At 41.4% G+C, this 13,163-nt stretch overlaps 2 protein-coding genes across 11 annotated transcripts in view; one reads left to right on the forward strand and one right to left on the reverse strand.

The window, feature by feature from the left end:
- Positions 1-658: 658 nt before the first annotated feature.
- Positions 659-8,947, reverse strand: orc4 (origin recognition complex, subunit 4). 8 transcript variants are annotated; one of them, XM_027159625.2, is made up of 14 exons: positions 8,751-8,947; positions 8,519-8,579; positions 7,378-7,454; positions 7,162-7,252; positions 6,987-7,062; positions 6,815-6,900; positions 6,679-6,727; positions 6,197-6,348; positions 5,724-5,897; positions 4,985-5,071; positions 4,165-4,273; positions 3,812-3,907; positions 3,319-3,386; positions 659-1,204 (listed from the first exon to the last, which is right to left on the reverse strand). In XM_027159625.2, exons 1-14 carry the CDS (start codon positions 8,933-8,935, stop codon positions 1,022-1,024), a joined length of 1,494 nt encoding a protein of 497 aa, XP_027015426.2. In that variant the 5' UTR covers positions 8,936-8,947; the 3' UTR covers positions 659-1,021. The 8 variants fall into 8 exon arrangements, with proteins under 8 accessions (XP_027015426.2, XP_027015422.2, XP_027015425.2 ...); XM_027159621.2 differs by having other exon boundaries at positions 8,486-8,579; XM_027159624.2 differs by having other exon boundaries at positions 8,519-8,591.
- A 1,243-nt stretch (positions 8,948-10,190) lies between these two features.
- LOC113651022 (methyl-CpG-binding domain protein 5) overlaps positions 10,191-13,163 on the forward strand; it is a 30,800-nt gene continuing 27,827 nt past the window's right edge. For 2 of the 3 annotated variants that reach the window (XM_047813584.1, XM_047813583.1), the window contains exon 1: positions 10,192-10,724. The gene's annotated coding sequence lies outside the window, so the exon portion shown is untranslated. Of the gene's footprint in view, positions 10,725-13,163 lie in introns of all 3 variants that reach the window. The other variant, XM_047813586.1, reaches the window with a different exon arrangement.

Here is a 13,163-nt window from a genome sequence, read left to right on the forward strand (position 1 = left end):
TAGGTTTATATATAATTATTATTATATGAAATATTATAAAGAAATGTTTACAAACATATATAACATTTATTTCAGACAGAGGGAGAGAGATATTACTCAGGTGGTGGAACTGATGCAGTTTACACAAAGGATGCATTAAGAGAATATTACTACACACACACACACACACACACACACACACTCTTTCACACACTCGCTCAGGTCACATACACACACTCACTGTCTCCTATGTTCTCACACACTCACTCACACACATTCACTCCCACACACTCAGTCACACACACACTCATTGTCTCCTATGTTCTCACACACACTCACACACACTCACACTCACTCACACACACTCACACACACTCACACACACACACTCACACTCACACACACACTCACACACACTCACACACACACACACACACACACACACACACACACACACACACTCACACTCACTCACTCACACACACAGCAGTAAACAGATGACATTGTCCCCTATTCAGCTGGACCATTAGCTCAGTCATTCAGTCCAGTAATCCGAACCCGTAGGCCTCACGTGTGCACGACAGATGACAGAACAGTCGGTCATTTTATTCCTATGTACAAAGCGTATCTAATAATCCAGCAGATTAGTCCAAAGCATTAATCACTAAACAAGCAGGAAAACTTTTTCCTTCTTTTATTGTCTTTAACATGAACATTTTTACTTTTTTTTTTTTTAACTGCAGATCTTCTGATGTTTATTAGCAGCCATTGCACTTCTTCCTCTGACGCACTTCGCTTTTTTCTTCCCTCCAGTTTTCACACGCAATGTGAGACACGCCAGCAGCTCACTGCTGAGGTGTTCACACACTTTAAGGCTTTTTTTAAACACCTGATTAACAGAGTCTCAGTGAGCTCGCTGTCACAGGCAGCAGGTTCCTGAAGTCTTTATGTTGGTTTGCTGAGATGTACAAAAACACAAAAAACAAAACAAAACAAAAAAAAAAGACCACGCACACAGGTTTACACGTGAAGGTGAAAAGCTTCACCCGAAGGCAGACACGGCCCACTGTTTGACGTCAGTGGGGCATTGTGGGTATTTCTGCAAAGCCTCCATCACCTGTGTGTGATCCAGCATGAGGCGCATAAGCTGGTACTCTCTCTGTGCTTTACACGCTCCGCCGTCCACCGGTCGGATCAGCTCCAGCTGCAGCAAGTGCTCGAACGCCTACGGTAACACACACACACACACACACACACAGTTAGACCGTATTATCTGTAATGATGCTATAATTATCACATCAGCTAAATCAGGGTTCTCATACTCACCACATAAAGAGCTGCTGAACTGCACAGCTGTGTGTGTTTTCTCTGCTCTAACACACCTGATTCGACCTGATAATTAACTGATCAGCAGACTCACGTGTGCCAAAACAGACTGCAGGCTCCTGCGCACTCAGCCTTTAATTCAGGTGTGTGTGTGTGTGTGTGTGTGTGTGTGTGTGTGAGAGAGAGCATCAAGTTTCTTCTGAAATTATAATGAACCTGTGATCTTCAGCAGCATCCTACATGTATTTTAGTTTCATCTTCTTACCCACAATGCTGTTGGACTCCCTGCTGATGTTACTTTATACAAGTGTCTAGTACTTTATAAGAGGAAAACGACCCCTGAGATCAAAGGAATAACAGAACACCAGACCAGAGCCACTAAATATTACAGAACAATTCTTTGTTTCAGGTTGAAGTTGGATGTCTTGATCTCTGCACCTTTCATGTGGAGCAACACTTTAAAGTAGGTGTGTGTAATAAAGTGGTCACCTGTACACTGTTTAAAAAGCACCACACACACACACACACACACACCACACAAAAACCCTTTCTTACACAAAAACCCTCACACACAAAAACCCTCTCTCACACACCCACACCCCTACACACACAAAAACCCTCTCTCACACCCCACCCCCACAAAAACCCTCTCTCACACCCCACCCCCACAAAAACCCTCTCTCACACACCCCCCACAAAAAACATCTCTCACTCAAAACCCTCTCTCATACACACAAAAACCCTCTCCCTCACACACACAAAAACCCTCTCCCTCACACACACAAAAACCCTCTCTCATACACACAAAAACCCTCTCCCTCACACACACAAAAACCCTCTCCCTCACACACACAAAAACCCTCTCCCTCACACACACAAAAACCCTCTCCCTCACACACACAAAAACCCTCTCCCTCACACACACCCCCCACACAAAAACCCTCTCTCTCTCACCCCCCCACACAAACAAAAACCCTCACACAAAAACCCTCTTACCCCCCCCCCACACACACCTTCTCTCTAAAAACAGTGTTTAGTAAAGTGTTTAGTAAAGGAAGCTTTACTCTTACTGAATCATCAGTTTAAAGAGATTTTGCTGCAACACATCTGTAAATACAAGTAAAACAAATCCCTCATCCCCGGTTTCTCTTATGGTTTGTTTTTAATTGAAATGTATTTTAAATACAAATACGATTTATTATGTACAGTATCGGTGGTTCTTATTATTGATTTTTAGAAATGTCAAAGCTTTTATACCACATTCTTACATCATAAAAAAACAACTGCTTTATTAACCATATTGTCTATTGACGTCAATGACTTCCTTAGGCTTTCGTTTCACGGGTAAAGTGTGTAGACAGCAGCTAAAAACTATTCTTGTTTTTATACGCATGTTCCATTTCTATTGTTGAGAAATATTGTATATTTTACTCTAACTGATCAGGCTGGATTAAATCGCGATTGTCATGTCCAGAGTTGTCCACTAGATGGCAGCAGAGATTCTTTGTTCCTCCCCGAACAGAACATATAACCAGCATTAAATGAAAAGATGGAAGTCGGAGGATGTTTAAGAGATTTCTGTAACTGTTGGTCTGACTATATTGTTGGCTAAAATATTTATTATTTATTTAACATTTACAGAAGGAGCCTCCTATCAGTCAGTGCTTTCTAACAGCACAGGGGTAAAGTTCTAACTATTTTCTAAAGCGTTATTAATTCCATGACCACGTGAGTGAATGACAGAAATAACAGGAAATGCCTTTACATTGAACTGATTTTAAAAGTATTTAACTTTTAAGTATAATACTGTGTAATGTATAAATTAGAAAAATGACGTGGTGAAAACCGCTGTGGAGTAAGAAGAATAAAGCACGTCGGGACACGCCGGCGGTGACGCCGTCACGGCTCAGACGCCGTCCCTTTTACGTGTCTGGTTTATCGTCAGTATTAATAAAAGGCAGGAAATGTAACGGGAAAAGTTTTGTCGACTGGTGAAGTTCCACAGAGTCTCACCTTAAACACCACCGGCTTCTCAAAGTTATGGATGGAGTGCGACTTCCTCTGAAGGAATTTCTTAAACTCTGAGGAGAAAAGACGAGACAAAACGGACAACTATGCAAATAAATAAATAAATAAATAAATAAATAAATAAATAAATAGAATTAGCTGTGGTGAATTATTTGCTCATTATATTTTAATTAGCTGCTCTTCATCCTTTCTTTGACTTTCCCTCTGATGATAAGAAGAATAGAAGATGAAAGCAGGAGGAAGAGAGGACTTTTTTTTTTTTGTTCTTGCTTGGCAATGTGATTGCACTTACAGAAAAGGTTCACACACACACACACACACACACACACACACACACACACACGCTAAATATCTCTAACTGATGTTTCAGTCGAAGATATTTTCATATTTTCATTTTAACCCAATTGTGTATTATTTCTTCATTCTGTTGTATTATTTCGTATTTGTGTTACGGTATCGTAGGAAAGTCGAGAGATACCGTTGTGAACCATTTGGAAGTTAAACGGCTCTCCTTCATAGATATCATTCAAATGCTTCATGGAGATGATCAAACACAACTCCAGGATGGACAGACCTGAGTGAAGAAAACACAAATCATCAGGTGAAAGTTTATTTATTTATTTATTTATTTGTATTTAAAGCAGCTCAGTCCTCATTTTCTTTGTTAACTAATTTACTTCTGTAATTAAACCTAAAGCTTTCCAAAACGTCAGTGAAGCTCTGATTATATTTCACGCTGTATTTGGTATGAGAACTGTAACGATCTGTTCAGCTGTTTGTTTTGTTTCATTTAAACGGTTGTTTGGACTCGTTTGTGAGCCTGAATCTCACCGTGCAGGATGTTGCTTTTTGCATCAGCTGAGCTCATTCGACTGGCCTCCAGGAGGTCCACCGCTCTTAGGGTCGGGTTCGAGACAGAAACACGGCTCACTGCAAGCAACTGAGACACACACAGGCAGACAGACACACACAGACACACACACACACACAGACACACACAGAGACAGACAGATACACAGACACACACACAGACACACACACAGACACACACACAGAGACAGAGACACACAGACAGACAGACACACACAGACAGACAGAAACACACACAGACAGACAGAAACACACACAGACAGACAGAAACACACACAGACAGACAGACACACACAGACAGACAAACACACACAGACAGACAGACACACACAGACAGACAAACACACACAGACAGACAGACAGACACACAGACAAACACACACACAGACAAACACACACACAGACAAACACACACACAGACAAACACACACACAGACAAACACACACAGACAGACAAACACACACAGACAGACAGACACACACAGACAGACAAACACACACAGACAGACAAACACACACACAGACAGACACACACACAGACAAACACACACACAGACAAACACACACACAGACAAACACACACAGACAAACACACACACAGACAAACACACACACAGACAAACACACACACAGACAAACACACACACAGACAAACACACACACAGACAAACACACACACAGACAAACACACACACACACACATCAGAACCTACTGCTTTAAGAAAATTAAGAGATAAACAGAGACAACTCATTGATGCTGTTTTTGAGTATCTCTTCTCACCAGCAGTGAGTGTAGAGAGCGAAAATCTTTACAGGAGTTATAATGTTTCTGTAAAATCTCATCCACTGACTTGTCCTCACAGAGTTTCTGAAAAAGAGAGACACAGACACAGACACAGAGAGAGAGAGAGACACACACACACACAGACAAAGAGCGAGACACACACACACACACACACACAGACAAAGAGCGAGACACACACACACACACAGAGTTAGCACTCAGTTTTAGTTAAACATCCACAAGCCAACAGCAGTGATCAATATGCTGTATAAAAAAGATCACTTAAAGGATTTAGGCCGACTCAACAAGATCCGACGCAAGGGAAGTCAACACACAGTTCAATTTGAATTTAAATAAAGAAATAAAGAAATAATTCTGGGACTGAAAGCCTTCACTGTCCACCTCAGAGTTTTAACTGTTACATCATTTATACGGCTGTGTTTTATTACTGTAATCACACCGAGTCATATCATTCTCACCGTAACCAGGGGGCGTGTCTTAATAAAGCCTGCACAGTATACAAATAATCGCCGTGTTCAACAACAGTCCTAATTATAATAACCACCATCATCATCATCATCACCACACGTTGTACAAAGAAACCTGTTTTGCAGACGTTCCATTACGACAGGAAACTCTACAAGGTTTTGTTATTCAAAGTTGACGTGTAAGAGGAATAAAGTTCACGCGTTCGGCGTAATGCTTTCGTTCGGATTTGTTTTGCGGTGTGTCGTACCGAGACGCCGAGGTTCCACTCCTGAGAGAACTTGCTGTCGGGGAAGTCGTCCTGCAGCGTGAGTTCGGATCGAAACGCATCACGATACTGACGGAAACTCAGGGAACTCAACAGGTGAATCTGTCTGTGGGAAAACCGAGACTTCACACGCTTCTCCAAAAGCTCAAGAACATCCTGTGACAAACAAACGAAAAAAAGAGAGAGATATTAGGCAATCGTTCTGCTCAGAAAGTGACGGGTGTATAAAGTTGTCGGGGATGTGGTAGCCTAGTGGTTAAGGTGTTGGGCTACCAATCGGAAGGTTGTGAGTTCGATTCCTACGTCCACCAAAACTGCCACTGCTGGGCCCCTGAGCAAGGCCCTTAACCCTCAATTGCTCAGTTGTATAAAAATGAGATAAAATGTAAGTCGCTCTGGATAAGGGCGTCTGCTAAATGTAAATGTAGTGTGTGTGTGTGTGTGTGTAAACATACCAGTCTGCAGGTGAGTCCCACCACAGCTACAGGAGCCTGAGCAGATTGAGAGACATCGAGTAGGTTGTACAGGAGCGTCTGGTTCTTATGATGTGCAAACAGATCAAACTCTTCCAGAATGAAGAACACCGGCCGACTGCTGCTTTTATCGCCTACAGACACACAGATGTCTGTGATGTACCTCTGATTTAAAGAGATCGGTCTGCCGGCTAGGAACGACTTGGATTTTTTATAGAAACTCGTGTTCTAAAAGTTTCTATAGTAAACCGTAAAACCAAAACATAGCAATCAACTTGCAAGTTACCAAAACAGCGACTTAGTGTTTAGCAGATAAACAAACTCTTTCTCCACGGTCAGTCGTGGAGCACACGCACGTGAAAGAGGACAATATTTTCGATTGACATCGACACGGTGTGTGTGTCCGCTTGGAACAGATATGCTTGACTTATAAAGGAAAGAAAACTAGCCAAAAGAGAACCAACCCTTTTTCAGAGCATCCAGGAGAAAGACCAGATTCTCTGCGAAGCTGCCCTGCAAAACGAAACACGCTATTATAATAATTTCCCGCCACTGAACAGGACATCACATTGAAGTCTGTGGAGGCTCGAACACACTCACAAACACTTTGTCTCCCACGACGTTCTCCAGTTGGAGCTGGCGTGTGATTTCTCTCAGAGCGATCCGGTCGTCCGTCTGCAGCAGACCTGCATGAGACGTACAGCGATGCACGAAGCGGTGACTTAAACCAGCAATTTTTTTTAAATCACACACTCATTTAGACGTCGCTCACCGCTCAGCTGAACCTGCAGTACGTCCGTCTTCACTTCCTGCGACTCCAGAAGCTCTCTGAGAGCACAACGTAGCAGCTACACACACAAAAACAAATGAACAAAAAATAACAGCTTCGTGTAAAGTACGTGTGTGTATCTCAATGCCACGGAAGTAAAGCGCAGACATCCTCGTACCATGGTTTTACCAGATCCGCGTGGACCGATGATAAGCACAGAGTTACTCTCGCCATGAACCGCTGTCCTCCTCAACAGCTCCAACAGGTGCCTAACACACACACACACACACACACACACAGAATACATCATACACCTTTACATCATATACGTAGATCATAAGCTAATCTTAGCAGAAACCTCATATGAAGACTGCATTCTGTTCTAAAAACCCACTTATACTGTGATTCCAAGCCCACGGGTTTATCCGGAAGCCGCTGATGACAGAACCGCTCCCTCAGTTCTCTCTGGACCTGCAGACATCAGAGGAACTAAAATAAACATCGGCGTGCAGAGTACAGACGACAGCAGACGTTACAACGTTGCACGGCATTCGCCAGCGCTTCCTCTAAAAACCTTTACAAACTTGTATTTTTAGACGCATCTACCGAATTCTCTTTTATCTTCAACCATAAAACCTTTCGTTTTCATCTGAACCTATTCCACTACAACTAACTGTTCTTTTATTTTTTTACCCTTAATATTATAACACCTTTACCGAATACCTGATCAGCTACGTTCCACATACCGCCTTAAAATCTATAACATTAACCTTCTCTGTCTTCCGCATATTAACCTGAACAAACCGAGCGAACGAAGCAGACTTTTGTGTTTAGGCGCCGATGAGCCGCGCAACACGTTTATCGAACACTCCATCCATCGCTGACTAAAAACAACAGATAAATAAAACTAAAAACCTTTTTTTCTCCACTTTAAGCCTTCAAGGTTATGTTTAGGTTAATTATTTACCTTACTTATACTGCCTTGTTTTTGTTTTTTACATAATGCACATTATACAAAAAATACTATTATATAACATCATCTATATATATTTTTTCATCTTCCTGTTACTGACATTATTTATTTAATTATTTTTGATAATCTATTACATATTTGTAGTATTTTTTTTAAAGATATATTATAAATAATGACATTTTTGTCGAACTGATTTGTGGCATATGTTATATATATATATATATTTATGACACTAGAGATCACTCACTGACGTTTTCAGGTGTTTTTATACATACATACATACATATATATATATATATATATATATATATATATAAACACACACACATTATATATATATATATATATATATATATATATATATATATATATGTGTGTGTGTGTGTGTGTGTGTGTGTATATATATATAGGGTTTTTTTTTCCTGTCACTGACATTATTTATTTGTTTTTGATAGATGCTTTATATCACAGAGGAAAGTGATGCACTGCTTTATTGTTGTTTATTCCTCTGTGTGCACGTGCGTCTTACCTGCACAGGTGTGTTCAGTGAAGCAGCACTAACCTGTGACACACATTCTCCTACAGACAAGTGCTTTTCCCTGGACTTCCTTTTGCTCATGATGCTGCAAGACAAACTAAAGGTATAAGAGACGAAAAACATGACGTTTATGTTTGATTAGTTTCAGTTTTCCCAACAGATCTAACAACACTGCAGCACATCACAGCGCACGAGACCCTGTTAGCCGCTAAGCTAACCACAAATAACCTCGTATTTATAAATAATATAAACTTACTGGTTGCTTACAGGAATTTTAAACAGAAACAAAATGTCCCAGTGGTGAACTTTAAAGACAGAAATGCCCACGGTGCTAAAAACTCGCAGTCTGAATGCTGCCGGAAAACAGAGTCGCGTCATAAACGTGCACTTCCGGTTTGAGCAGCGCTTCCGGTTTGATGACTGGAATTGAGAGGGGGTCATCAAAAGTACACGCTGTAGTAAAAACACAAACAAAGCATCAAAAGTTACGGCTTATGGACTTTATTAAGCATAAATGATCTACAAATACATAAATACATTTAAAAAATAATGATGCGTTTTTGTCAGCCGTGTTTAAATGTTAAAATACTCAGTGTGTTTATGTCTCACCCCTTAGGGTGTCTTTCTCTACAGTAACAACTCTACTGTCTTAGTGAGAAAAAAAGGTTATAACATTAATTTCAAAAAGGAAGAGAATGTGTGTGTGTGTGTGTGTGTGTGTGTGTGTGTGTGTGTGTGTGTGTGAGTGTGTGAGAGAGAGAGTTGATGGATATGGTTTGTTTGTGTGTGAGAGAGAGAGTTGGTGGATATTGTGTGTGTGTGTGTGTGTGAGTTGGTGGATGGTGGATGTGTTGTGTGTGTGTGTGTGTATGGCACTTTTTAGGAGTCTCGTTTCACCAACATAAGGCCGTTGAAAGACGAAATGAAATGTTTTGGTCTTTCAATTCTGTCTGAGCTTCTTCGTGAGTAAAAGTTAATATTATACAACTTCCACGCCCCATCAGCAGCAGCACACATGCACCATAACTACAAGATCATGCTGTGCTGGTTAAAACCATCCACCCAGGTGAAGACACACCGAGAAATCCTCTGCAGAGAAAAAAGCCTCGGTGTGTTAAATTTGTGTAGATTTGCCAGAATTTTCGACTATCTTCTTTACAATCGGGGTGATTTTTAAAACAACAACAATGACTAGTATTATTATTCATTCTTTCAATCTGTATAATTTCCCTTTATAATCACTTTTTGCTGCTTCGCATCTCTGAGGCCCCCCGGTTCCATCCTGAGATCGGTTATTATCCGTGTCCTTTGTTCACGTTCTTCCTGTTTATGCCAGTTCCCTCTGGGTTCTCCCTGTGTTCTCTCTAAGTTCCCTCTGGGTTCTCCCTGTGTTCCCTCTGGGTTCTCCAGTTTTCTCCCAAAGTTTAAAAACGTTCTACAAAGGATCTGAGATGTCTGACGTTCCCACTAATCTGTTGTGACCCTGAGCAGGTCACAGAAAGCAAACGATTAAACAGAATGATCAGTGCACCACATTTGAGAAACCTGGTACTAGAATAGGTTCTAATGGACGGCTCTGGATGGGGGCCTGTGTTCTGTCACGCCCCGGTGCATTGTGGTCCATCTACATCTCCTCTGGGCTCCTGGTGGGGGCGCGCGCGCGCGTGGCGAAAGCTCCATCTTTCCATCCCAAAGCCCAGAGTGAAGCGCGCGCGCGCACGCACACACACACACACACACACACACACACACACACACACACACACACACACACACACACTCACACACTCATACATACACAGCAAAAGGCAGTTGATGGGGGAAGCTTTTTATTTTTATTTTTAAAGGGACAGAGCCGAATTGCAGCGGAGCCACAAACGGATTCTTTTTGTCGTCATTCTGTAGCTGTCGGGAACTTTAAACGGAACCGGGAGGATGTTTCGGAGTGCAGTGTGGGAATAAAAACATCTTAATTCAGGAAGGAATTAAAAAAGAAAGAAAAAAAGAAAAGGCTCTAGTCAATTCTCTTCTCTCAGCTGCACTAGCGTTAGCTTTAGCATTAGCGTTAGCATTAGCGCGTTAGCATTAGCACCCCCTCTTCATCTTGGCCCTGGTTTTGAGACATTTCTGTGGTTTCTAGTTTTTTTTAAATCGACTGACAAAACCGGAGGCTTGTTTCGGGTCATGTTATGCAGAGCTACATGTCTCTCAGCGACGGGATAATAACACGGTACGTATATAATGGAAGCTAAGTTGTTTTTGTTGTGTTGAATATTCGTGGGTTTTTTTCCCCTCTCTCTCTCTCTCTCTCTCTCTCTCTCTCACGGGTCAGGCCACCCAAGCTAGCTAGCTAACAGTTAGCATTTAGCATAATGACTGTTAGCCAGCGAGGCTAAGCAGCAGCTTTTTTGTTGTTGTTGTTTGCTTGTCATTTTCATTCACCCTCTTTTAAGTTCCAGCTCTTGTCGTTCTCGACTTTATTTCCTACAAAACGTCTTGGATTTTTTTTTCTTAATTCCTTTCTGTGTCAAATCCTTCCAGAAACAAGATTTCACCCTGTTTTTGGTGTTAAATAAATCTCAATGTAAAACCATACGTTTTTCCCCCACTCAGAGCTCAGTACACTTCTTTTAAAAGCGAGTTAATTTTATATAATATTAATAGTGATTTATTATTATTTTGATGATCACGTTAGCAGAGCTTTTGAGGATAACTGAGCTAGCTTGTAAGGAAGGGAAAAGGTTTAGCTTCTCGTACTGGAGCTTTCCGTCTATCAATCACTCAGAATCATGATTGAAAGATGTTCTCACTATTAACGTCAACGACTTGGGCGTTTTCTGGATACGTTCCTCTTTTACTTCACGTTCCAGATTAACCTTATATACGTGAAGTGTCAGAAAAAGCTAATAACGGTGCTGCACTTATCACTACTAGTGTTTCAGAGAGAAATCAATCACCAACAAGGCAGCCAGTTGGGGTCTGTTTCAAATCACACAACCTACAGACTGTGCACTTTTTAAAAATACACTTTATACACCTGATTGACGTGATACAAGGACTTCAGAGCTTTTACAGTCATGAGCATAATTGCATCCTCTTGCACAGTATTGTGAGATATTGGCACTGGAATAGTAGCACCGACGAGACATCTTATGTACCCTAATATAGCATATCCTTAGAAAATAATTTACGGTACATCGTTGGGAAGGATCGCTGATGTGTTTTCTGCTCAAAGCCTTTCATCGTGTGCACCTTTCCAGATAGAACGGCGCCATTCACGTCAGTAACGAGGAAAAGTGTATGGATGCAAATATTCAAATGCTTCATACACATGTTGCATCCCAATTCACTTATCATCCATCATAAATAGTGTCTGAGATCGGAATTAGCGCGTCCCGTGTCGTAGTATCTCCGAGGTACCGAAATGGGCTGCTGTTTCCTGGAGATTTTTGAATTGTAGATCCTTGGACTATTTTTCAGTGAGTTGTATTGTGATAATGAAAAATGAAGGGAATGGTAAGTTAAACAGTATATAAGGAGCTGTGAATGAGGAAAATGGACCAGGGATTTGTTTACGGTGATGGTGTGCGTAACTAGGCAACAGTGTTCTCTTCCCTTCTGTGACGTTTCTGTTGTTTTGCTCGACACTCAAAAGTACGTATGTGCATATAATTATTGCGTAGTATGAACAGGCAAATTGGGACACACAGCACATGTTTTGGATCTGTTACAATCAATACCGGCTGTTGTTTCCCTTTTCTTCTTACCTTGGTCGTTTTTTTGTTCCTTAATCGTGTTTCTCTCTCACCTACAAAAGCGCATGTTAATTCGTACATCTTTATCAGATAATCGCTTTATCAGATGGAGTCAATCCCAAGAGCGCTGTGCATGAGACAGGAGTACACCTTGTATGGCAGTCGGACGTGCACGCGCTCTGACACTTCAGCAGTGGATAGTTCCCCTTCTCTGTGTTTTCTGGAGAACCGAGAGGGAACCCATATTTGTACGAGAACACCACACGGAGAAGGACCCGTGGATCGCCAAGCTGTGAGGCGGCGGCGCTAATCATCGTGCTGCCATAAAGGGTGTACTTTTGTCCAGTGGTACATATTACACACATGGTAACACACAAGTGAAGGAAGGAAGTACGGTTCAGTTCTCTACATTATCTCTGTGTCGTGGTTATGAGCCCATTCTTCTAGTCCAAATGCCACTTTAATATTATATACCATTAACTCATGAGTTATTTAAAAATGGACGGTGTTAGGTTTCTGGACACAAATCTGTTAAATGATGATGTCACGAGTGCCGAATGGAACGATGTATGCATGGTCGTCAAAGTAAATATTCCTACATACACTTCATTTACATGTAAACTGATTTTTGTCCCTTGTTGTAAGGGCTTGTGGCTTCCCCAGTTGTGAGGTCACATGACTAACGTACATAGACTTGTACTAGGAACTCAAAAACTTCCTAAAGAAGTATCGCTTCTCTGGCCTGGCTTTTTAAGCACTGTCTGTATTTTATCTTTCTGCATTGTTAACTCGAACTCTGCTCAGATTCGGTGCAAGATAAAAAGAAAGTGTGTATTTTCTCTTCTCTCTGTCCTTTCCTACTGGATAGAACAGGATCTATAGATATAAAGTACGGTGTAATGTTTACAGACGCT

Source organism: Tachysurus fulvidraco, chromosome 5 (genome assembly GCF_022655615.1).
Source record: "Tachysurus fulvidraco isolate hzauxx_2018 chromosome 5, HZAU_PFXX_2.0, whole genome shotgun sequence".
Classification (NCBI taxonomy): Eukaryota; Metazoa; Chordata; class Actinopteri; order Siluriformes; family Bagridae; genus Tachysurus; species Tachysurus fulvidraco.